This window comes from Hippoglossus hippoglossus, chromosome 8, assembly GCF_009819705.1.
Source record: "Hippoglossus hippoglossus isolate fHipHip1 chromosome 8, fHipHip1.pri, whole genome shotgun sequence".
Classification (NCBI taxonomy): domain Eukaryota; kingdom Metazoa; phylum Chordata; class Actinopteri; order Pleuronectiformes; family Pleuronectidae; genus Hippoglossus; species Hippoglossus hippoglossus.
In genome coordinates, this window is record NC_047158.1 from 16,283,990 (window position 1) to 16,308,960 (window position 24,971).

The following is a 24,971-nucleotide window of genomic DNA, read 5'->3' on the forward strand; positions in this document are numbered from 1 at the left end:
AAAAAAAAAAAAAAAAGCGAACACGTTCTGAGATCTCGCGTAGTTAGCGAAAAGTGGGTCCCACGGAAGCCGCCATAGGTCAGTTGCAATCGGCGTGCTCATTTGAACCGGAGGAACCGCTACGAAGAAGAGGGGAAGAAGAGCGGCCCAGTCCTGAAAATCCACCTCTCAACTCGATATTGTAGGTACATTACATCCGTGTGTCGCGTTTACAGGCAGATCGCGTCGATTACACCGCCCGATCGGGCTCGTTGTTCCGATAGAGCGAGTTTAAGTAACCGTTATGTAGCATTAGCCTGACTGTTAGCATTAGCGTCGTCGTCAGTTACTGGCCGGGCGACTTAGCGGCTAACACCAGCTTGCAAAACGTGTTCACCGGGGTTATGCCTTCTGTTGGGCTGCCAGAGTGATTTTAACCACGATGTCGCACACGAGTACTCGGATGTTATCGTTCTCTAACAGGATACCTCGGTACGCGGCTTCATTTCGGGGAGCAAGCGGTGCTTTTGCGGCGGTTTCCAGTGCCGGGCGCACTGGAAACACCCAGGCTTGAAAGTGCAGTGCGGAGCAGGCCTGAGTTAGAAGAAGGGCAACTTTGCTCGCACCGGCTCCGCTGGTTGTAAACCCCGCAAAATGTGTCGCGATCAACCGATAAATGATGAGCTATAACGAGGGGGAAGTGATAATCGCAGCCAAAGTGGAGTTAAGGGGAAACTATCTGGGCTGTTAGCTTGGAGCCGGGTTTGTGTCGATGTCTGGTTTCCACCGTCGAGGTTGTTTCTCCTAAAACTTCACCCGAGGACATTATCCCCCAACCACCGAGGAGGGGGGGCGCCTCGACGGGGGGAACTTAAACTCCGCTTCTCGGCGAAACTCTTCCGAGTAGTTCTCCCACATTCCGTCCAACCACGGGTGGACACGACCCCCCCCTCCCTCTCCCCACGCCACGCCACACCAGGGCCGTGTTCAGCCGTGACGGGGTCGGGCACATGTGCTGCGCAGCTCCGGGTTTGAACGTGAGACGACGAAGCTCGAACGCGTTTCCTGAAAGTCGCACCAGTTGGGCCGGGTGGCGTGGGGGGTGGGGGCAGGATTAACTCTGGAGCGGTTAAGCCGGTTCACGGAGATTTCAGCCGGTCGTCTTGACTAATGCCCTCGTTTTTGTGCCGCAAGCCGATTTCCCCCACCACCAAACTCTGGAGGGACCTTTGTGCCCCCTCGTCGGCCCACATGCTCCCTCTGGCCTGGTCCCTTTGCCCCGCAGCCATTCGGCACATGGGTGGAAAAAACCCAACTTATCTAACTTTGAAAAAGGCCATTTTACTAATGCAATGCAGTTACTGGAAAAAGGCCTCCCAGTGATTACCAAAGATATTTCAGACTTAATAACATCCCATAAAAGAAGGTGAAGTGCAAAGTTCATTATGAAGTAAAAAGGTATAACAAGAAAACAGCAATACATAATATATCGTAAAACTAACGATATTACTACACGATCTGCTGGAATAATAACGAATCTCAATGTACATGCGCATCAGATCTTCCTGTGTATATTCTGTAATTCAATTTTAATTATGTCCCTTTCGATTTCCTAACCTTACATGTGGCCTCTGGACATGATGCATAAAAAAAAACATCTGATTACCACTGATGGTGTTTGTATTCATACTGTCTGATCCAGAGACCACCTGATTGTGAATTGTACTTGTTAATGTATGTAAATGAACAAACGGGCCCAACTTAGTGTGTGGATTCATGTATGTGTGTGTTCTTCTTGTTTTTCAGGATGGAGTGGCAGCCAGATGAGCAGGGACTTCAACAGGTCCTCCAACTGCTCAAAGACTCGCAGTCGCCTAACACAGTCACGCAGAGAGCTGTCCAACAAGTATCCTATTACAGAGTGGCCGGGCGGTCTCAACAGATGTTTTACCAGTTTGTGACGTGTTTATGCCGATTCAATGTTGACCTGTGCTTGTAGAGTACCGTCCACAGGTTGAGGATTTTTCTGTAGGTGCCCAGGAGTTATATTCGTTATATTGCGTTTACATGTATTGAAGTCATATGTCGGGATCCTCACCTGTATCTGCACCAGATTTGACCTGTTCATACATATAACACTCAACATAAGCCTAATTAGTTTCATGATGATCTCTGCATTATTTCTTTAGGAATTCACAAAAATGTGACTAACCCTTCCTGGTGGAGGTAATACAAATTCCACAAAAGTCTTTAGTTGGCTGAAAACTATTTAGGCAAATAGAAAAATATGTGGGGAACTGCAGATTACATGTATAGACAAACAATGTTCTTTCTTTTTCCCAGTGTGCAACTGAAAAACAAGAGTTAGCATAGAGAACAAAAGTTGGTTGTTGAAGTTGGAAGCTCTAAAGTGTAAAAGTCCTTAACTTTCATGACAGAAACTTGAACAACTCAACCAGTTCCCTGACTTCAACAACTATCTCATCTTTGTCCTCACACGCCTCAAAACTGAAGGTGAGTAGCCAAACCGGTTTCGCCCCTCCAATGTGTCTGATATAGGCAGCCACTGACTGAGGGATGATGCTGGGGGTGAAGGGTGACAATCAGATATTGTTGAATAGTAGATTTTACATAAATTTGGCTAAGAGCTGAGCCAACCTCTCAAACCCTTTCCATTCATAAGATATCAGTATGTGTCATATATATATATAGGGTTGCAAAATTCCGGGAATATTCAAAGTTGGAAACTTTCCATGGGAATTAACGGGAATAAACTGGAAATTGTGTGGGTAATTTATACTAACTGTATTTACCTTGTCATATACAGACATAAATATAAACATTTTGTTTTGTCATAAGCTGACTTGAGCCCTGAGGAAACTTTGGGCACTTGACTATATGCTTCTGCATCTTTGTGGCATTCTTAACATAGGTCTTTGCACAGTATTTGCAAATGTACACAGCCTTTCCTTCTACATTGGCTGGGGTGAAATGTCTCCACACATGAGATAGTGCACGTGGCATTGTTCTGTAGAATAAGATGAGAAAAAAGCTTGTAAAAAACACGAATGCAATGCCAGAGATATAAATAGTTAGCTAAACAATTGGAATCGTCTTTAAAAATATTTTACAATTGATGGATAAATGAATAGAAATAGGTTAGATGAACAGATGAACAATCCTCAATCAGCATGCTTATATATTTTCCCCAGTAATATCATCAAAACTTCCCTGACTAGCCCTTGGGCTAATGCAGTAGTGTGGCCTCAATAGCCCTGCTGTAGTGTGCAGGATGCTGGGAATTATCTGTGCATGTGATGGAGAAATGCACAGTGCAGGGTTGAAATTCAACGTGCAGCGTGTGCTGCATTCCATACATCTTTAAAATAGAGTTTTGAATTATTTTTTTTATTGCTCAGCGTTTAATTTGCGGTAAAATTTTTTTTTCAAAATTCCCCAGCTTAACTTCCCATGGAAAGTTTCTGGAAAGTTTCCGCCCCTTTGCAACCCTAGTCATATATAACAACTCTTCTCATTCAATCAGAATATACTGTATTAATGGTCTAGAACAAGATAATTAACATTTACACGAGTAAAAATAAATGTTGGTGATTGGAGGAAATGTGTAGTTGCATGGTTACATTGCTTACTATTCCACACAATGAATCGTACATATTTTAAAACTGGAAAGAGGAAAATGACAATTGTTACAGTAACGTGTAGGTCATTACCCTGAGCTGGTATCTAAACAAGAAAATCTAAGATCGGGACATCCTTTCAAGATATTCACTGATATATGGTATATTTTTCTCCTTCTGTTCAGATGAGCCAACTCGCTCTCTGAGTGGTCTGATTCTGAAGAACAATGTTAAAGCCCACTACACGAATTTCCCCCCGACTGTTGCTGAATTCATCAAGCAGGAATGTCTCAACAACATCGGCGACCCATCGCCGCTCATTCGTGCCACCATTGGTGAGTTTGTGTGTTTTTTGTGGTCGCTGTGTCGACGTGTGTAGTGAATGCTACACTCCATCACGGGGTTTTTTTGTGGGGGAGTTTCAATCCACACACCAAGTGCTCCTTTTCTGTTTCCACCTGGATATGATTTAAATTAAATCACCTGAGTATCTGTGAAGGTATTTGTATTCATACTGTCTGATCCAGAGCTGCTGCAAAGACAACTGCTCGTCATCCTTTTAACTATGATTCCATCTGAAGTCGGATTTCTTCTGCCCAACCTTTTCACCTCTAGGCATCCTCATTACTACTATTGCCTCCAAGGGAGAGCTACAGACATGGCCTGAACTACTGCCACAGCTCTGCAACTTGCTCAACTCGGAAGACTACAACACCTGCGAGGTTTGCACTTACCTTAATATGTGATTATTCTTTTTTTTATGCAATGAAAACCAGCACTGACACTTATTTCAAAGCCCTGCACAGCCAGACAGGTGTATTCACTTGTTCTGGAAGATAAGATCTGTGCCCAGGTTGAATGTGTGGGTCTAGTCATGCAGAGAATTACATGAGGTTCCCAAACTGAAAGTATTTAATATAAGGAATGTACAAGTTTAACGAATACATGGAGAATGGTCAGACATTAGTGATAGAAGAGTCTGAACTTGCACATCTCACTGTTAAAAAGAGATGAGTCAGTTTTACTGTTTGTGCTACGATCACAGAAATCCTTTTAATTTTTAAAATGCAAAAATAAAGTTAAATCTCTGAACGACAAATACTAAATGTGAGAATACTCTTGACTGTATAGAGAAATCTTTAGCCTTTGTAACTACAACAATTTCTTTGAAAACTAAGGTGTAATTGATGTCTGTGCAGTGCATTCAGTGCTCCTGCTCCCATTTGATTTTCTGATGCAGTCTCATTCTCTCCTCTGTGTCCCTGTATGTTTGCGTTTGATTTGACAGCCTCTCTATGTATGTCCGTGTCTCAGGGCTCGTTTGGAGCACTGCAGAAGATCTGCGAGGACTCGTCCGAGCTGCTGGACAGCGACGCTCTGAACAGACCCCTCAACATCATGATACCTAAGTTCCTTCAGTTCTTCAAGCACTGCAGCCCCAAGATCAGGTACAGGGCTGAAAACAGGAGTCATTTCTCAGTTTAGTCTGTCGTTAACATCTGGGCGTGATGCAAACCAACATCTGACTTACAATGAAGGTGTTTGTATTCATACTGTCTGATCCAGATATTTCACTTTTACCCCTTACACTGAAACAATATTAATTAAATTAAATTGTCCAACTTTCCCTGTTTAAAGTTAATATTTGTAATAATAAATGTTTTAAAAGAGCAGTTGCAGTTATATTATTTCTGTTTGACTCAACCCACAACGCAAGTTCCACTGGATTGATCAAATTCTCTGTCATCCCTGCAGGTCCCACGCCATCGCCTGCGTGAACCAGTTCATCATTGGCAGAGCTCAGGCCCTAATGGACAACATAGATACTTTCATAGAGGTGAGCTGAGTTTCAACAATGACGTCAATCAGGTTGTATTTGAATAATATAGTAGAACTTTTTTTAAATTTGCCTTGTCCATGCACTCAAACATCAGTCTCTCACAGTAAATATCTTTCTCGTCTTATTCCTTCTCTCCGCCTCTAGAGCCTTTTTGCGCTGGCAGCAGACGAGGACTCAGAGGTTCGAAAGAATGTGTGCCGAGCCCTGGTCATGCTACTGGAGGTCCGCATCGACCGCCTCATCCCCCACATGCACAGCATCATCCAGGTAAGCTCAGCTGCGCGCCCTTTGTACGTCCACGTAATTTGTCTTTTGCATCTGGACATGATGAAAATCCCAGCTCATTGATTTACAATGATACCTTAAGTTCCTAAAATATCTGATCCAGATTTACCAGTTGTCTCTGCAAAACTGTCACTGGTATTTTTCTCTTTCCCCACTGTTATCAATGAGTCTGAAACATGGGGTTTTCCTCATCTCTTGCAGTACATGCTGCAGCGGACCCAGGACCCCGATGAGAATGTGGCCCTTGAGGCCTGCGAATTTTGGTTGACTCTAGCTGAGCAGCCCATCTGTAAGGAGATGCTGTCTGGACACCTGGTGCAGTAAGTAAAACATAAACGTAAAATAATTAAGATGATTTCATTTGATAAATAACCAACACGCAATCATTTTGACAGTTTTTTCCAAAACCAATCTTTGTTCTTCCCTCCCTTTTTTAAATATAGACTGATACCAATCTTGGTGAATGGGATGAAATACTCGGAGATCGACATTATACTGTTAAAGGTGAGCTCTCTTTGTACTTGCCCCGCTATACAACACCTGCAGAAATATGTCATTCCCTCTTTGACTGAAAGCCAGTCTCATAGCCGTAAATAATTTGTGATGGAAAATCCGAAACAAAGACGGCGTTCAATGAGGAAGTTGATGATTTAGAACCGACCCTAGTGCAGTTTTAAATCAGTGTCTACGTATGATGAAGATGCAGTGCAGCTGAAGTAGAAATTGTGTGCGTCTGTCCAGGGTGATGTGGAGGAGGACGAAGCAGTACCAGACAGCGATCAGGACATCAAGCCCCGGTTCCACAAGTCCCGCACTGTCACGTTGCAGCACGAAGGGGGAGAGGGAGAGGAGGGTGAAGACATTGAAGACGATGATGACGACGATGACGACACACTGTCAGACTGGAACCTGCGTAAGTCGAGGACAAATGCAGCTACAGCGATGCTCTCTTTGAACCTTTTTTGTCTAAACTGAGTCTAAATTCGTCTCGTATACTTTGCACATCATCACCAGGTTTTTCATTTATCTTTCTCTAGGTTTTACACACATTTTAATTAAAGTAGAAACATCCCGATATGTTTCGTAGATTTAACACTCAGATGTTGCCTTGAGAGCAGTTTAGGAAAACATCTGCTCAAAGGTCACGTTGTAAAACATGTTGTTATAGAGGTTTTTCTCTTGGGTGTAGGAAAGTGTTCTGCTGCAGCCCTGGATGTGCTGGCCAATGTGTTCCGTGACGACCTGCTGCCACATCTCCTTCCCCTCCTGAAAGGCCTGCTTTTCCACCCCGACTGGGTCATCAAGGAGTCTGGCATCCTGGTTCTCGGGGCTATTGCTGAGGGTAAGGCTCCACACATGTTCATCCAAACATGCATGTGCTATCTTTAAGGTTGCTAGTATACAAATGGCTTTTCCTAGGAAAATCAAACTATTCAGAACAACAAAATTAGGTAGAATCACGCAACTAAAAGGATGTCTGCGATAAAACAGAACAATAAAGTAACAATAATCGCCTCTTTCCATGGCTCAGGCTGCATGCAGGGCATGGTGCCCTACCTGCCGGAGTTGATCCCCCACCTCATCCAGTGTCTTTGCGACAAGAAGGCCCTGGTGCGCTCCATTGCCTGTTGGACCCTGAGTCGCTATGCACATTGGGTGGTCTCCCAGCCCCCCGATTCCTTCCTCAAACCCCTCATGACAGAGCTTCTGAAACGCATCCTGGACGGCAACAAGAGGGTGCAAGAGGCTGCCTGCAGGTGAGCTGCTTCACACTCCTCGTCCTCTTTGTATGTGGATATGATGAAAATCCCAGCTCATTGATAAACAATGATACACTTTGTTCCCATATTCATCTCTGATCCACATCCTGCATTTATTGCTCCTTGACCCGTAGAACTAGATGACAGGATTCAATACTAATGTCCTCCATCTTGGTTTTCTCTTAGTGCGTTTGCCACCCTAGAGGAGGAGGCATGTACTGAACTGGTTCCCTACCTGAGCTTCATCCTGGACACGCTGGTCTTTGCCTTCGGGAAGTACCAGCACAAGAATCTCCTCATCCTCTACGATGCCATAGGAACTCTGGCAGACTCAGTGGGTCACCACCTCAATCAGCCTGTAAGTGCCTGTGCAAAACATTCTGGGAAAGCTCTTATTTCTTCATCTATTGTTAAAAGGGGTTGGAGGTCTAAGTTGGCTACTATTGGAGCAGTAGTGAGAAAATGAGTTTAGAATTGGGACATCATTTTGGGGAATTTACTTAGTTGGCCAATAGTTGGATGAGAAGATTGATACCACTGATACTTGTTTTACACTTTGGTTTTCTGTAAATTACACAAACAATATATAACAGTATTTAGTGTGATTCACTTGACCTGAGACATGTTTTATAACGATTAACCTTATTGTAGTTGTAGATGTCTACTGCTGGCTCGCCATACTCCGTGATGATCACTCATCAGACATTCGAAATCTGAATACATTTTGCGGATGATTTTTGATTCTGAGAAGTGTGGCTAGTGTTTTGCGGTTATAGGGAGGAAGAGCATTTGTTTCTACACCGAATTACCCCACTCAAGACAGTGTAGGTGCCAATTCGGCGTCACTCATGCAAGTTGATCAGCCAATCAGTTAATGTTGACTCATCTCTTCCATGACTGTCCAATCACAGCTTGGCAAACAATTGCCATGTTTGAAAACCCAAAAAAAGAACCAGTTTATTAGGCAGAGACTAAACCGTGAGTTTAGTTGCAACTGTTAGCATGTCCAGCTAACTGACCTATCACTGAGTTACAGTTCTGACCTAATGATATTCCCAATGACACAGGGCAGGTTTTATGGAGATTAAACAATAATAATGGTTTGAAGTGATTCAAAGGTGGTTGTTGGTTTCCAGTCTCGCTGAAGTATTTTCTACAGTTGTTCTTTTCTTACCATTTCATGAAGAAGTAAATAAGAATGGCAGAGAGATCTAATCGGTTCCTATCATTTCTCAGGAGTATATCCAGAAGTTGATGCCCCCCCTTATTGCCAAGTGGAATGAGCTGAAGGATGAGGACAAGGATCTTTTCCCACTACTAGAGGTGAGCATTTAGTTTTTTAACAGCCATAGTCCGATTACACAACTAACAAAGAATCACGGTAAAGGGTGAATCATATGATTGCATGAAGAGTGTCACCTGACCAAAAAGACATTTTTATCCCTATGGGTATTTGACTGCCTTCATGTAATTTGTCATCTTTGTGTTTCTTCCAGTGTTTATCATCCGTAGCCACTGCTCTGCAGAGCGGCTTTTTGCCTTACTGTGAGCCTGTCTACCAGCGCTGTGTCACTCTAGTCCAGAAGACACTAGCTCAGGCTATGGTGAGTTCATGCGCATAGTGAATAGATTGTGCATTTTTTTTCTCGAGAGTTGAAGAAGAGACATTGAACCTTTTTTGTCGTGTCTGCACAGATGTACAACCAGCATCCAGACCAGTATGAGGCTCCTGACAAGGATTTTATGATCGTTGCCCTGGATCTGCTGAGCGGCCTGGCCGAGGGTTTGGGGGGGAATGTGGAACAGCTGGTTTCCCGCTCCAACATTATGACTCTCCTTTTCCAGTGCATGCAGGTATAACAGAGTGTTTTCCCTATTTGTTTCCATGTTTTTCTAACAGATATTAAAAATGCAAGCAAAGATGCATCAGGTAACACACAGTATAAAACTAATGTGTGTGGTTTTGTGTTTTTGCAGGACACAATGCCTGAAGTGAGGCAAAGCTCGTTTGCTCTGTTGGGTGATCTAACTAAGGCCTGCTTCGTCCATGTGAAGCCTTGTATTGGTGAGTGTGCTTCACCTCTGCATTGAGCGATGTATTGCATCACCTCTCCTCTACTGTCTGGCTATGGGGGAGCACTCAGCACTGATGCATTGTTCTACATGTTAACATTAAGCCATAGATGGTGCAGTGGCTTCACAGATGGGGGGTTGTAAAATAGTTGATTTGGGTGCAAGTGAATGTGTTGTAAGCAGTGTGTGTCTGTGTTCTCCCTCCAGCTGAGTTCATGCCGATCTTGGGGCTCAACCTGAACCCAGAATTTATCTCTGTGTGTAACAACGCCACCTGGGCCATTGGGGAGATCTCCATGCAAATGGGTGAGAAAGCAGGTCACACGTTTTATCTTTTGTTTTGTTTTTAACAAATGGTTGCCTTCCCTGAATACAAGTGCCAATTATCTGGATATGATGAAACACCCAGCTCATTGACACACGATGATACATTTTGTTCCTATATCTTCTGATCCAGATGTTGCACTTGTCATATGGCTCGTACTTAAAGGCTCCGTGTTTGCTATATTTATGTGTGTGTGTGTGTGTGTGTGTGTGTGTGTGTGTGTGTGTGTGTGTGTGTGTGTGTGTGTGTGTGTGTGTGTGTGTGTGTGTGTGTGTGTGTGTGTGTGTGTGTGTGTGTGTGTGTGTGAGCTAACAAATGCAACTTGGTCTGCAGGTCTGTGCATACAGCACTGCCTCGTCCTTCCCTGACTCATTAACTGTGTTTTTTGGCAACTGGTAGATCTCTTTCTTTCAGACAATTAAAGGCATTCTTAGCAAAGGTTTCCTGATTGTGAACGTGGGTTTGTTGTAACATTAGATCCAGCCTTCTTATGCTTGTGCATTGTTTGAGCGTGTGTGTGCTCGCATGCTTGCCCGGCGTCATTGCGCGTGATCCAGTCATCCCAGTGACACTCTGTGTGGTATCCTTACAGGCACAGGTGTCAAGCAGCAAACAGGGGATTGTCCAGGTGAGCGTAGGGACACCCGCGAACCAGTCGTCTTTTTCGACCAAAGAGTGCAAAAATCTAAAGAACTTTTCTGTCAGATGTGTTGAAATTCGCTTTAAAATTATTGGGCGGAGTTCAAACAATTCAGGTCATGTCACTTTAATGATGTGCTCTGTCTCTGTTGTGTGTCTCTAGGTGCAGAGATGCAGCCTTATGTGGGCCTGGTTCTGCCGCACTTAGTAGAGATCATCAATAGACCCAACACACCCAAGACGCTGTTGGAAAACACAGGTAAGAACACACAGTCATATCAGGGTTTCTGGGGGTCTTAAAGGTCTTAAATGTAATTATCAGAACTTTAGGCCTTCAATTCTCTAATATATTAGACATCTAGGTCTTAATGTTCATTTAACACTACTTTGGTTACACCTAAAATGTTGGTTTAAAATTTTTTGTTTTCTTAATCTTTACTGAATACAAGTGCCAATTATCTGGATATGATGAAACACCCAGCTCATTGACACACGATGATACATTTTGTTCCTATATCTTCTGATCCAGATGTTGCACTTGTCATATGGCTCGTACTTAAAGGCTCCGTGTTTGCTATATTTATCTTTATACAGATTTGCTTGTGTGACCTAACAAATGGCCTCCAGGTCTCTAATACATTAGAATATTAGGCATCTAGGTCTTAACGTTAAATTTACACTACTTTGGTTACACTTAAAATGTTGGTTTTTAAGAGTTTTTTATAATTTTTTTTATGTTAATGTTTTGGTGTTAATCTTTACTTTAAATCTGCTAAAAACCTGAGAGATGCACTGTATCAGCTAGATGTTGTCTAATGATCACACTCATTAGTTAATGTGTATTGTTTTTCTTTTGTCCCTCTGTGCAGCAATTACAATTGGCAGACTGGGTTATGTTTGTCCGCAGGAAGTGGCACCACAGCTGCAGCATTTTATAAGACCATGGTGAGTCATATCTGAATATCATTATGAGTAAACAAACAGTGAAAAAGAAATCACTTTCTTTGATAAATGCATAAGTAGTAATTTAACTACTTTAACAACATTTAGTGATTGAATCAATGGGGAAGGAAGGAATAATTTTTAATAGGTATATTTGCCTTCAGTAAAAACGAGTGCCCAGTATCTGGATATGATGAAACACCCAGCTCATTGAAACACAATGATACATTTTGTTCCTATATCTTCTGATCCAGATGATGCACTCCTCATATGGGCTCATACTTACAGGTTACACAGTTCAGCATTGCCATATTCATTGTAAACAGGTTAACATGTGTGCAGTGATAAATTATTAATGCGTAAGATCATAACTCTATTGTGTTCTTATTGTACCCACTCTCAGGTGCACGTCGCTGAGGAATATCAGAGATAACGAGGAGAAGGACTCTGCTTTTCGGGGAATCTGTGTAATGATCGGCGTCAACCCCGCAGGAGTGGTGCAGGTGAGGGGATGTGGTTTGAAGCTGTTGGGACGGCAGGGGTTAGAGAGGAGAGCGCTGCATCAGTGAGTGTTGAACTAACGAGTCTTTTCTATCCAGGACTTCATTTTCTTCTGCGACGCTGTGGCCTCGTGGGTCAACCCCAAGGACGACCTGAGAGACATGTTTTATAAGGTGATGATTAATTTTAACCTGCTTTTATTAACTTATCATTTAGTTAGCAGCTCTGTGTAGTTATTTTGTGGATTTGGGGACGTTTATACTCAAATCCCGTGCTAGCCAAGATATACAGTGAAGGAAATACAAGCTTAAATGAACTATAACTTAACTTTAATAAATGCCGAAGTAATAATTTAACTACATTTAGTGACAGAATCAATGAGGAAGGTAGGAATCATTTATAATAGATATATTTGCTTGTAGTAAAACAAGGAAGAGTGCCCAGTATCTGGATATGATGAAACACCCAGCTCATTGACACACAATGATACATTTTGTTCCTATATCTTCTGATCCAGATGTTGCACTTAAAAACTAATAAAAATAGTTTGAGTTTATTAATTTGATGGCCGCTGCACTGTGCTAGAAAAAAAGCGTAGAATTGGGTTTAGCATTGAGTCAGTTGCTTTGTTTTACCCTGAGGAGATGGAGGTGTTGTTACTTCTTGGCAACAGATTCAATTTATTCTTAAATAAATTCTTTTATATTTTTTTCCTCCAAGATCCTTCATGGCTTCAAAGACCAGGTCGGAGAAGAGAACTGGCAGCAGTTCTCCGAGCAGTTCCCCCCTCTGTTGAAGGAGCGTCTGTCTGCCTGCTACGGTGTCTAACCCAAACTCCCCCTGGTCCACACAGGACACAGACCTGTTAGGTATGTCCAGCAAGCATCTCAAACATGTTAACCAAGCCCCTGCCTTCTGGAAATGATGAAACACCCAGCTCATTGACACACGATGATACATTTTGTTCCTATATCTTCTGATCCAGATTCTCACACCACTTTTGACCCGTAACTTGTTTGTTTCATTTACTAGTTGCTGTGTAATGTGGTTTTGAACTTGTTTTTATTTTCCATTCCCTCCCTTTTTCAGGTTAATGTAGGGGAGGGTAACTGGGGAACTCATTGCACTGCCCAGATCACGGGGGAGAAACGAGCTGGAGGGATGTGACTGACCTTGACCCTCGATTCAGCGGATGGCACCCTTTCCCCCGCACCGTGTGTGTCTCTGAGGGAGGGTGGGAGGAGGGTGGTGGGTGTGGGAGGGTAAACTGGGGATATGCATATACCTCTAGGAATAAACGCCTCACGAAATCTAAACACGCTCAAAAGTGACTTTCGCCAACAGCACCGCAGGGATCCTAGGTAGTTGAGGGCAAAATAGGGGCTGGCTTTGACCTCCCCCTCCTCAATTTGATTATTCTGTTAAGATAGATGACGGCTGGGAGGGGAGGGGGGTGGCAGATAGGTACATAATAAGGATTTATCTGAACCAGCATAGGGTGCCACAGTCCCAAATACCACAATGCACGTAGTCGGTAGAAACTCACAGATGTAGATGCGTTTGAACAGGCTCGTGCAAGAGGCTCAACAAAAACAAACATGCTTTTACTATGTAACGATGCAGGAGATGTGCACAATTATTTTCGCCTTAACGGCAAAATTGCATAAACCATTTTGTGTGCATATACATGGGTCTTATTCTCTTTTCACATGAACATTTAGCTGAATTTAATTTCCCTCCTCTTCCCTTGGTTGCTGACTTCCTGTTGACTCACATGTTTCTTTTTCTCCCTCGTTTGAGGGAAAAAAAAGTTGCAGTCGGTCTGTCCTGTAAGGTTTTACCACCGTTGTACCAAGTTGTTGCATGACAAATGATCACCTCTGAAGTGACGCATGTTTGAGTCAATGACTATTGTTCTCTTGGATTTATTGCGTTGTCAGTGTAGGGACGCTGCCAAAATTTGAAGTTGTCAGGTGCTTGGTTCTTTTCATCCTCGCATTCATACCCATCCTCTGAACAATGTCCGCGATAGTTAAATGGAGGCTACGTGTGTGTGATGACCAACTATAGGTAGATCAATACAGGAATCAGCTCATGTCTGATGGTTTGAAGAATCACCCTTCAAATACTGTAGGCAAAGTCAAGAATCCTTTTTGCTGCTGCTTCGTTTTTAGAGAATATACAAAATCGACTTAATGAGAGCGATAAGACATCACCACCAAGAATGAATTACTGATATAAATGCACTTTTTCTTTTGTAAGAAATGTTGAATTTCACCTTTAAGGCATACAGTAATGAAATACTGATCTTGAGGTATAGTTTTTTTTTTTGATAAGTAATTTTAAAAACTGTTAATGGCTTGCTAAAGTAAGCGTAATGTTAAGCAATGATAAAATGACTAGGTTAGACTTGAGGCCTCTTAACATAGTTTTATAATGTAGCCCCTTCTAAGATGGATGGAATAGGATTTAAGAGGGAGACATCTTGATTACAGTGTTTTGAATCCACGTCCCAGTGCACCCGTCAATTAATACTTGCGTTATAGGATGTCCCCGACATTTTCATCACAGCTTCTTTTCTTGAACTGCAGCCGTTTGAGTCGTCAAAGCTTCTCCTTGTCATGAACATTGCATGCTTCTCGACGAGTCTTGCTCCTTTTTTAGCCATTTTGTAACAGGTCCCTTTGGCGGGATCGACTGTATAAGAGCTTTGTCAATGGCAACACAATTCACAGCTGGACTAATAAGGTACTTCTCCGGCTTATGATCTAACAAGTGATTGTTGTTGCCATATCTTTCACCCGTTGATACTGTGTAGGATATGTCTGGGAATACACTGACTGAGTCCTAATAGTTCTCCCCTGACACTGGTAAGCTTACGTGAGAGAGTGGTGGTCTTTATCCAGCTTTATCTTTTTGTCATTGTCCATAGTGGACGGTTGTAATGTAAGTGTGTATGGCTGCTTGCCTGTTGGTGTTTTACTAGAACGGTGTGTAAGCGAGTAACTGCTTAGATGTAATTTGCACCAGCCCTACTCTGAAGTGAAGTACAGGGCGTCGTTTGAGTCATGCCTGGGTTCGATGTGGCCAGTGGGAGAATCATTTGCCTGCCAATTCACACGGTTGGTCAGGGTGCTCAAAAGTCTAAGATGAAGACTTATGGAAAATACTGAAATGGATTCCTGCCTGATTTATATTTAAGAAAAAAGAATTTCCCTAAAAATGACTGGTTGTGTATTTTAATAAATCAGCATTAATGTTGGATTTTTCCTCAACAAATGAAATGGATCTTTGATTGTTTTGTTGAAGCGCATATGTTGCAGAAGTTAATGCAGCAGTGTTTCCATTCGTGACCACTTTTCTAAGCCGTAATGCCCCTTTAGGCTGAATACTGACGGGCGACTCCTCTAGGTTTAACTGGTAGGCGAGTGTTTTGACGTGAGGTGGCCACTCATTCATCAGGGGCAGGACAGATGCTCCTGCGCCACAAAGAATTGGAGAAAAAGGCTTTACCTCTCCTCACTATGTTGTGATACACTACGCTACAGAATAAAATTTAAATGCAAGTTTGTCCACAAGTTATTTTTTGTTTCTTTTTCTTTTTTTTAACTTTCTTTTATTTTGATGTATATGTGACAGTTAAGTTTTATTTATTTATTTTTTTTATTTTTTTTATTTTTGTGCTCCAGTGCACAAATTGTTTTGGACTTTAAAAGTTTTTTTTTGTTCTTTTTATTTAAAGAATAACTTGTTTTCGTTGTTTTATAGCGGACCATTTGTTTATATCAAATTTGATGTTGTGGTCGGACTGAAGGCGAGTCGGTGCTTGGTGCATACCTTAGGGAAGAATGTGGAAAACTTAATTCATAACTTGTTTCAATCTCATATAAAGGCTGGCAATTGAATTTGATGTAGTACCATTTTTTGCTGAACTGTGGTGCAGGTGGGATATATCCCTTTTTATTTAATTTTTGTGAATAGGGGAAAATAAAAGTTTTTTTTTCTATTAAACCTTGAGTCATTGAGTGATTTGTTAATCAATGTATTCAGAGAAATATTCTTGAGCTTTAGAAAATTTAAAATGTCAGCTGATGTCTTTGCGACAAGAAGGCCCTGGTGCGCTCCATTGCCTGTTGGACCCCGAGTCGCTGTGCATGTGCATGTACATGGGTGGTCTCCCAGCCCCCCGATTCCTTCCTCAAACCCCTCATGACAGAGCTTCTGAAACGCATCCTGGACGGCAACAAGAGGGTGCAAGAGGCTACCTGCAGGTGAGCTGCTTCACACTCCTCTTCGTATGTGGATATATATACGTTGTAAAACAATGTTGTCATGGAGGTTTTTCTGCTTTTCAGCCCTGGATGTGCTGGCCAATGTGTTCCGTGACGACCTGCTGCCACATCTCCTTCCCCTCCTGAAAGGCCTGCTTTTCCACCCTGACTGGGTCAACAAGGAGTCTGGCATCCTGGTTCTCGGGGCTATTGCTGAGGGTAAGGCTCCACACATGTTCATCCAAACATGCATGTGCTATCTTTAAGGTTGCTAGTATACAAATGGCTTTTCCTAGGAAAATCAAACTATTCAGAACAACAAAATTAGGTAGAATCACGCAACTAAAAGGATGTCTGCGATAAAACAGAACAATAAAGTAACAATAATCGCCTCTTTCCATGGCTCAGGCTGCATGCAGGGCATGGTGCCCTACCTGCCGGAGTTGATCCCCCACCTCATCCAGTGTCTTTGCGACAAGAAGGCCCTGGTGCGCTCCATTGTCTGTTGGACCCCGAGTCGCTGTGCATGTGCATGTACATGGGTGGTCTCCCAGCCCCCCGATTCCTTCCTCAAACCCCTCATGACAGAGCTTCTGAAACGCATCCTGGACGGCAACAAGAGGGTGCAAGAGGCTACCTGCAGGTGAGCTGCTTCACACTCCTCTTCGTATGTGGATATATATACGTTGTAAAACAATGTTGTCATGGAGGTTTTTCTGCTTTTCAGCCCTGGATGTGCTGGCCAATGTGTTCCGTGACGACCTGCTGCCACATCTCCTTCCCCTCCTGAAAGGCCTGCTTTTCCACCCTGACTGGGTCAACAAGGAGTCTGGCATCCTGGTTCTCGGGGCTATTGCTGAGGGTAAGGCTCCACACATGTTCATCCAAACATGCATGTGCTATCTTTAAGGTTGCTAGTATACAAATGGCTTTTCCTAGGAAAATCAAACTATTCAGAACAACAAAATTAGGTAGAATCACGCAACTAAAAGGATGTCTGCGATAAAACAGAACAATAAAGTAACAATAATCGCCTCTTTCCATGGCTCAGGCTGCATGCAGGGCATGGTGCCCTACCTGCTGGAGTTGATCCCCCACCTCATCCAGTGTCTTTGCGACAAGAAGGCCCTGGTGCGCTCCATTGCCTGTTGGACCCTGAGTCGCTATGCACATTGGGTGGTCTCCCAGCCCCCCGATTCCTTCCTCAAACCCCTCATGACAGAGCTTCTGAAATGCATCCTGGACGGCAACAAGAGGGTGCAAGAGGCTGCCTGCAGGTGAGCTGCTTCACACTCCTCGTCCTCTTTGTATGTGGATATGATGAAAATCCCAGCTCATTGATAAACAATGATACACTTTGTTCCCATATTCATCTCTGATCCACATCCTGCATTTATTGCTCCTTGACCCGTAGAACTAGATGACAGGATTCAATACTAATGTCCTCCATCTTGGTTTTCTCTTAGTGCGTTTGCCACCCTAGAGGAGGAGGCATGTACTGAACTGGTTCCCTACCTGAGCTTCATCCTGGACACGCTGGTCTTTGCCTTCGGGAAGTACCAGCACAAGAATCTCCTCATCCTCTACGATGCCATAGGAACTCTGGCAGACTCAGTGGGTCACCACCTCAATCAGCCTGTAAGTGCCTGTGCAAAACATTCTGGGAAAGCTCTTATTTCTTCATCTATTGTTAAAAGGGGTTGGAGGTCTAAGTTGGCTACTATTGGAGCAGTAGTGAGAAAATGAGTTTAGAATTGGGACATCATTTTGGGGAATTTACTTAGTTGGCCAATAGTTGGATGAGAAGATTGATGCCACTGATACTTGTTTTACACTTTGGTTTTCTGTAAATTACACAAACAATATATAACAGTATTTAGTGTGATTCACTTGACCTGAGACATGTTTAATAACGATTAACCTTATTTTAGTTGTAGATGTCTACTGCTGGCTTGCCATACTCCGTGATGATCACTCATCAGACATTCGAAATCTGAATACATTTTGCGGATGATTTTTGATTCTGAGAAGTGTGGCTAGTGTTTTGCGGTTATAGGGAGGAAGAGCATTTGTTTCTACACCGAATTACCCCACTCAAGACAGTGTAGGTGCCAATTCGGCATCACTCATGCAAGTTGATCAGCCAATCAGTTAATGTTGACTCATCTCTTCCATGACTGTCCAATCACAGCTTGGCAAACAATTGCCACGTTTGAAAACCAAAAAAAAGAACCAGTTTATCAGGCAGAGACTAAACTGTGAGTTTAGTTGCAACTGTTAGCATGTCCAGCTAACTGACCTATCACTGAGTTACAGTTCTGACCTAATGATATTCCCAATGACACAGGGCAGGTTTTATGGAGATTAAACAATAATAATGGTTTGAAGTGATTCAAAGGTGGTTGTTGGTTTCCAGTCTCGCTGAAGTCTTTTCTACAGTTGTTCTTTTCTTACCATTTCATGAAGAAGTAAATAAGAATGGCAGAGAGATCTAATCGGTTCCTATCATTTCTCAGGAGTATATCCAGAAGTTGATGCCCCCCCTTATTGCCAAGTGGAATGAGCTGAAGGATGAGGACAAGGATCTTTTCCCACTACTAGAGGTGAGCATTTAGTTTTTTAACAGCCATAGTCCGATTACACAACTAACAAAGAATCACGGTAAAGGGTGAAACACAAGAGTGTCACCTGACCAAAAATACATTTTTATCCCTATGGGTATTTGACTGCCTTCATGTAATTTGTCATCTTTGTGTTTCTTCCAGTGTTTATCATCTGTAGCCACTGCTCTGCAGAGCGGCTTTTTGCCTTACTGTGAGCCTGTCTACCAGCGCTGTGTCACTCTAGTCCAGAAGACACTAGCTCAGGCTATGGTGAGTTCATGCGCATAGTAAATAGATTGTGCATTTTTTTTCTCGAGAGTTGAAGAAGAGACATTGAACCTTTTTTGTCGTGTCTGCACAGATGTACAACCAGCATCCAGACCAGTACGAGGCTCCTGACAAGGATTTTATGATCGTTGCCCTGGATCTGCTGAGCGGCCTGGCCGAGGGTTTGGGGGGGAATGTGGAACAGCTGGTTTCCCGCTCCAACATTATGACTCCTTTTCCAGTGCATGCAGGTATAACAGAGTGTTTTCCCTATTTGTTTCCATGTTTTTCTAACAGATATTAAAAATGCAAGCAAAGATGCATCAGGTAACACACAGTATAAAACTAATGTGTGTGGTTTTGTGTTTTTGCAGGACACAATGCCTGAAGTGAGGCAAAGCTCGTTTGCTCTGTTGGGTGATCTAACTAAGGCCTGCTTCGTCCATGTGAAGCCTTGTATTGGTGAGTGTGCTTCACCTCTGCATTGAGCGATGTATTGCATCACCTCTCCTCTACTGTCTGGCTATGGGGGAGCACTCAGCACTGATGCATTGTTCTACATGTTAACATTAAGCCATAGATGGTGCAGTGGCTTCACAGATGGGGGGTTGTAAAATAGTTGATTTGGGTGCAAGTGAATGTGTTGTAAGCAGTGTGTGTCTGTGTTCTCCCTCCAGCTGAGTTCATGCCGATCTTGGGGCTCAACCTGAACCCAGAATTTATCTCTGTGTGTAACAACGCCACCTGGGCCATTGGGGAGATCTCCATGCAAATGGGTGAGAAAGCAGGTCACACGTTTTATCTTTTGTTTTGTTTTTAACAAATGGTTGCCTTCCCTGAATACAAGTGCCAATTATCTGGATATGATGAAACACCCAGCTCATTGACACACAATGATACATTTTGTTCCTATATCTTCTGATCCAGATGTTGCACTTGTCATATGGCTCGTACTTAAAGGCTCCGTGTTTGCTATATTTATCTTTATACAGATTTGCTTGTGTCACCTAACAAATGGCCTCCAGGTCTCTAATACATTAGAATATTAGGCATCTAGGTCTTAACGTTAAATTAACACTACTTCGGTTACACTTAAAATGTTGGTTTTTAAGAGTTATTTTTTTATGTTAATGTTTTGGTCTTAATCTTTACTTTAAATATGCTAAACAAACCTGAGAGATGCACTGTATCAGCTAGATGTTGTCTAATGATCACACATTAGTTAATGTGTATTGTTTTTCTTTTGTCCCTCCTGTGCAGCAATTACAATTAGCAGACTGGGTTATGTTTGTCCGCAGGAAGTGGCACCACAGCTGCAGCATTTTATAAGACCATGGTGAGTCATATCTGAATATCATGAGTAAACAAACGGTGAAAAATAAATCACTTTCTTTGATAAATGCATAAGTAGTAATTTAACTACTTTAACCACATTTAGTGACTGAATCAATTTTAATAGGTATATTTGCCTTCAGTAAAAACGAGTGCCCAGTATCTGGATATGATGAAACACCCAGCTCATTGAAACACAATGATACATTTTGTTCCTATATCTTCTGATCCAGATGATGCACTCCTCATATGGGCTCATACTTACAGGTTACTCAGTTCAGCATTGCCATATTCATTGTAAACAGGTTAACATGTGTGCAGTGATAAATTATAAATGCGTAAGATCATTACTCTTACAGGTGCAGGTGAGGGGATGTGGTTTGAAGCTGTTGGGACGGCAGGGGTTAGAGAGGAGAGCGCTGCCTCAGTGAGTGTTGAACTAACGAGTCTTTTCTATCCAGGACTTCGTTTTCTTCTGCGACGCTGTGGCCTCGTGGGTCAACCCCAAGGACGACCTGAGAGACATGTTTTATAAGGTGATGATTAACTTGAACCTGCTTTTATTAACTTATCATTTAGTTAGCAGCTCTGTGTAGTTATTTTGTGGATTTGGGGACGTTTATACTCAAATCCCGTGCTAGCCAAGATGCAAAAAGTGAAGGAAATACAAACTTTAATGAACTATAACTTAACTTTAATAAATGCAGAAGTAATAATTTAACTTAATTTAGTGACAGAATCAATGAGGAAGGTAGGAATCATTTATAATAGATATATTTGCTTTTAGTAAAACAAGGAAGAGTGCCCAGTATCTGGATATGATGAAACACCCAGCTCATTGACACACAATGATACATTTTGTTCCTATATCTTCTGATCCAGATGTTGCACTTAAAAACTAATAAAAATAGTTTGAGTTTATTAATTTGATGGCTGCTGCACTGTGCTAGAAAAAAAGCGGAGAATTGGGTTTAGCATTGAGTCAGTTGCTTTGTTGTACCCTGAGGAGATGGAGGTGTTGTTACTTCTTGGCAACAGATTCAATTTATTCTTAAATAAATTATTTTATTATTTTTTTGTCCTCCAAGATCCTTCATGGCTTCAAAGACCAGGTCGGAGAAGAGAACTGGCAGCAGTTCTCTGAGCAGTTCCCCCCTCTGTTGAAGGAGCGTCTGTCTGCCTGCTACGGTGTCTAACCCAAACTCCCCCTGGTCCACACAGGACACAGACCTGTTAGGTATGTCCAGCAAGCATCTCAAACATGTTAACCAAGCCCCTGCCTTCTGGAAATGATGAAACACCCAGCTCATTGACACACGATGATACATTTTGTTCCTATATCTTCTGATCCAGATGTTGCACTTGTCATATGGCTCGTACTTAAAGGCTCCGTGTTTGCTATATTTATCTTTTATACAGATTTGCTTGTGTGACCTAACAAATGGCCTCCAGGTCTCTAATACATTAGAATATTAGGCATCTAGGTCTTAACGTTAAATTAACACTACTTCGGTTACACTTACAATTTTGTTTTTTAAGAGTTATTTTTTTACGTTAATGTTTTGGTCTTAATCTTTACTTTAAATATGCTAAACAAACCTGAGAGATGCACTGTATCAGCTAGATGTTGTCTAATGATCACACTCATTAGTTAATGTGTATTGTTTTTCTTTTGTCCCTCTGTTCAGCAATTACAATTGGCAGACTGGGTTATGTTTGTCCGCAGGAAGTGGCACCACAGCTGCAGCATTTTATAAGACCATGGTGAGTCATATCTGAATATCATTATGAGTAAACAAACGGTGAAAAATAAATCACTTTCTCTGATAAATGCATAAGTAGTAATTTAACTACTTTAACCACATTTAGTGACTGAATCAATTTTAATAGATATATTTGCCTTCAGTAAAAACGAGTGCCCAGTATCTGGATATGATGAAACACCCAGCTCATTGAAACACAATGATACATTTTGTTCCTATATCTTCTGATCCAGATGATGCACTCCTCATATGGGCTCATACTTACAGGTTACACAGTTCAGCATTGCCATATTCATTGTAAACAGGTTAACATGTGTGCAGTGATAAATTATAAATGCGTAAGATCGTTACTCTTACAGGTGCAGGTGAGGGGATGTGGTTTGAAGCTGTTGGGACGGCAGGGGTTAGAGAGGAGAGCGCTGCCTCAGTGAGTGTTGAACTAACGAGTCTTTTCTATCCAGGACTTCGTTTTCTTCTGCGACGCTGTGGCCTCGTGGGTCAACCCCAAGGACGACCTGAGAGACATGTTTTATAAGGTGATGATTAACTTGAACCTGCTTTTATTAACTTATCATTTAGTTAGCAGCTCTGTGTAGTTATTTTGTGGATTTGGGGACGTTTATACTCAAATCCCGTGCTAGCCAAGATGCAAAAAGTTAAGGAAATACAAACTTAAATGAACTATAACTTAACTTCAATTAATGCAGAAGTAATAATTTAACTACCTTTAGTGACTGAATCAATGAGGAAGGTAGGAATCATTTATAATAGATATATTTGCTTTTAGTAAAAACGAGGACGAGTGCCCAGTATCTGGATATGATGAAACACCCAGCTCATTGACACACAATGATACATTTTGTTCCTATATCTTCTGATCCAGATGTTGCACTTAAAAACTATTAAAAATTGTTTCTGAGTTTATAAATTTTATGGCCGCTGCACTGTGCTAGAAAGAAAGTGTAGAATTGGGTTTAGCATTGAGTCAGTTGCTTTGTTTTACCCTGAGGAGATAGAGGTGTTGTTACTTATTGGCAACAGATTTATTTCATTCTTAAATAAATTCTTTTATTTTTTTGTCCTCCAAGATCCTTCATGGCTTCAAAGACCAGGTCGGAGAAGAGAACTGGCAGCAGTTCTCTGAGCAGTTCCCCCCTCTGTTGAAGCAGCGTCTGTCTGCCTGCTACGGTGTCTAACCCAAACTCCCCCTGGTCCACACAGGACACAGACCTGTTAGGTATGTCCAGCAAGCATCTCAAACATGTTAACCAAGCCCCTGCCTTCTGGAAATGATGAAACACCCAGCTCATTGACACACGATGATACATTTTGTTCCTATATCTTCTGATCCAGATTCTCACACCACTTTTGACCCGTAACTTGTTTCGGTTTCATTTACTAGTTGCTGTGTAACGTGGTTTTAAACTTGTTTTTATTTTCCATTCCTCTCTTTTTCAGGTTAATGTAGGGGTAATGCCCCTTTAGGCTGAATACTGACGGGCGACTCCTCTAGGTTTAACTGGTAGGCGAGTGTTTTGACGTGAGGGGGTCTCTCATTCATCAGGGGCAGGACAGATGCTCCTGTGCCACAAAGAATTGGAGGAAAATGCTTTACCTCTCCTCACTATGTTGTGATACACTACGCTACAGAATAAAATTTAAATGCAAGTTTGTCCAAAAGTTATTTTGTTTGTTTTTCATTTATTTTGATGTATATGTGACAGTTAAGTTTTATTTATTTATTTTTTTGTGCTCCAGTGCACAAATTGTTTTGGACTTTAAAAGTTTTTTTTTTTTGTTTTTATTTAAAGAATAACTTGTTTTATTTGTTTTATAGCGGACCATTTGTTTATATCAAATTTGATGTTGTGGTCGGACTGAAGGCGAGTCGGTGCTTGGTGCATACCTTAGGGAAGAATGTGGAAAAACTAATTCATAACTTGTTTCAATCTCATATAAAGGCTGGCAATTGAATTTGATGTAGTACCATTTTTTGCTGAACTGTGGTGCAGGTGGGATATATCCCTTTTTATTACATTTTTGTGAATAGGGGAAAATAAAAGTGTTTTTCTATTAAACTTCGAGTCATTGAGTGATTTGTTAATCAATGTATTCAGAGAAATATTCTTGAGCTTTAGAAAATTTTAAATGTCAGCTGATGTTTAACCAATGGAAGCTCATTCAAATTGAGTTGAGCCCAACAGATGTAGACATGTTGGGATCTTAGGCTGAAACCAACAGAGGTATAAACATTTCTGATACCAATATATCTGCCAATTTGTTAAAATTTGGCAATAATTCCTAAGCTGTAGTTATCTTTGGGTGGCGGCAGGTCCTTATTCTGTATAAAATACTGTCAAATTCATGGGTTTAAGAACACTGCAAACATTTTGTTGAAAAAGGTCTTCAAGTTGTAAATATTGCTGTTGATTGCCCTGTATCAAGCCTTCATGACATAAAATATCGAGTCGTATCGGATCATATTGTAATTGCTCATGCAACATGTGAAGTAGTGAAGAGCTGGCTGCCAATGACTGAGCCAGATCAGTAGATGGGTATTATGTTGTATAGACCTAAAACCCAATTCTGTCTGAACTCATCAATCAAGCGACTGGTAGATGAGTGAGTGATGAAAACAATCTTCAGTGATTGTCCTAAGACCAAACTTTATCTAACGCAAAAAAGAAAGACAGAAGTGAATGGATGTGTTCATGTAACATGGGGAGTAACCTCCCTCTCCTCACGTGTTCTCA

The 24,971-nt window shown here is 41.9% G+C and overlaps 1 protein-coding gene, 1 non-coding gene and 1 pseudogene across 12 annotated transcripts; all 3 read left to right on the forward strand.

Moving 5' to 3' along the window:
* Positions 1 to 75: 75 nt before the first annotated feature.
* LOC117765876 (transportin-2-like) lies at positions 76 to 15,993 on the forward strand. 11 transcript variants are annotated; one of them, XM_034592423.1, is made up of 26 exons: positions 76 to 181; positions 1,786 to 1,885; positions 2,418 to 2,493; positions 3,803 to 3,952; positions 4,233 to 4,339; positions 4,932 to 5,065; positions 5,373 to 5,454; positions 5,602 to 5,724; positions 5,944 to 6,062; positions 6,186 to 6,246; positions 6,484 to 6,655; positions 6,932 to 7,084; positions 7,274 to 7,499; positions 7,689 to 7,860; positions 8,739 to 8,825; positions 8,999 to 9,106; positions 9,198 to 9,356; positions 9,480 to 9,567; positions 9,783 to 9,881; positions 10,493 to 10,528; positions 10,703 to 10,798; positions 11,409 to 11,484; positions 11,885 to 11,984; positions 12,081 to 12,155; positions 12,703 to 12,851; positions 13,072 to 15,993. In XM_034592423.1, the coding sequence occupies exons 2-25, from the start codon at positions 1,787 to 1,789 to the stop codon at positions 12,808 to 12,810; spliced, it is 2,706 nt and encodes a 901-aa protein (XP_034448314.1). In that variant the 5' UTR covers positions 76 to 181; position 1,786; the 3' UTR covers positions 12,811 to 12,851; positions 13,072 to 15,993. The 11 variants fall into 11 exon arrangements, 10 of the variants coding, with proteins under 10 accessions (XP_034448314.1, XP_034448316.1, XP_034448317.1 ...); XM_034592424.1 differs by having other exon boundaries at positions 86 to 185; XM_034592425.1 differs by lacking the exon at positions 10,493 to 10,528.
* Positions 1,611 to 1,681, forward strand: LOC117767086. Its single transcript, XR_004614847.1, has one exon. It is a non-coding gene; the product is annotated as a small nucleolar RNA SNORD41 (small nucleolar RNA).
* Positions 15,994 to 16,817: 824 nt separating the features above from the next.
* On the forward strand, positions 16,818 to 23,670 carry LOC117766089 (annotated as a pseudogene).
* Positions 23,671 to 24,971: the final 1,301 nt, after the last annotated feature.

Coding starts and splice junctions, on each gene's coding strand:
- LOC117765876 (XM_034592423.1), top strand. CDS start 1,787: ATGGAGTGGCAGCCAGATGAGCAGGGACTTCAACAGGTCCTCCAACTG. Junction 1,886..2,417: donor CGCAGAGAGCTGTCCAACAA/GTATCCTATTAC, acceptor CTTTCATGACAG/AAACTTGAACAACTCAACCA. Junction 11,485..11,884: donor CAGCATTTTATAAGACCATG/GTGAGTCATATC, acceptor ACCCACTCTCAG/GTGCACGTCGCTGAGGAATA.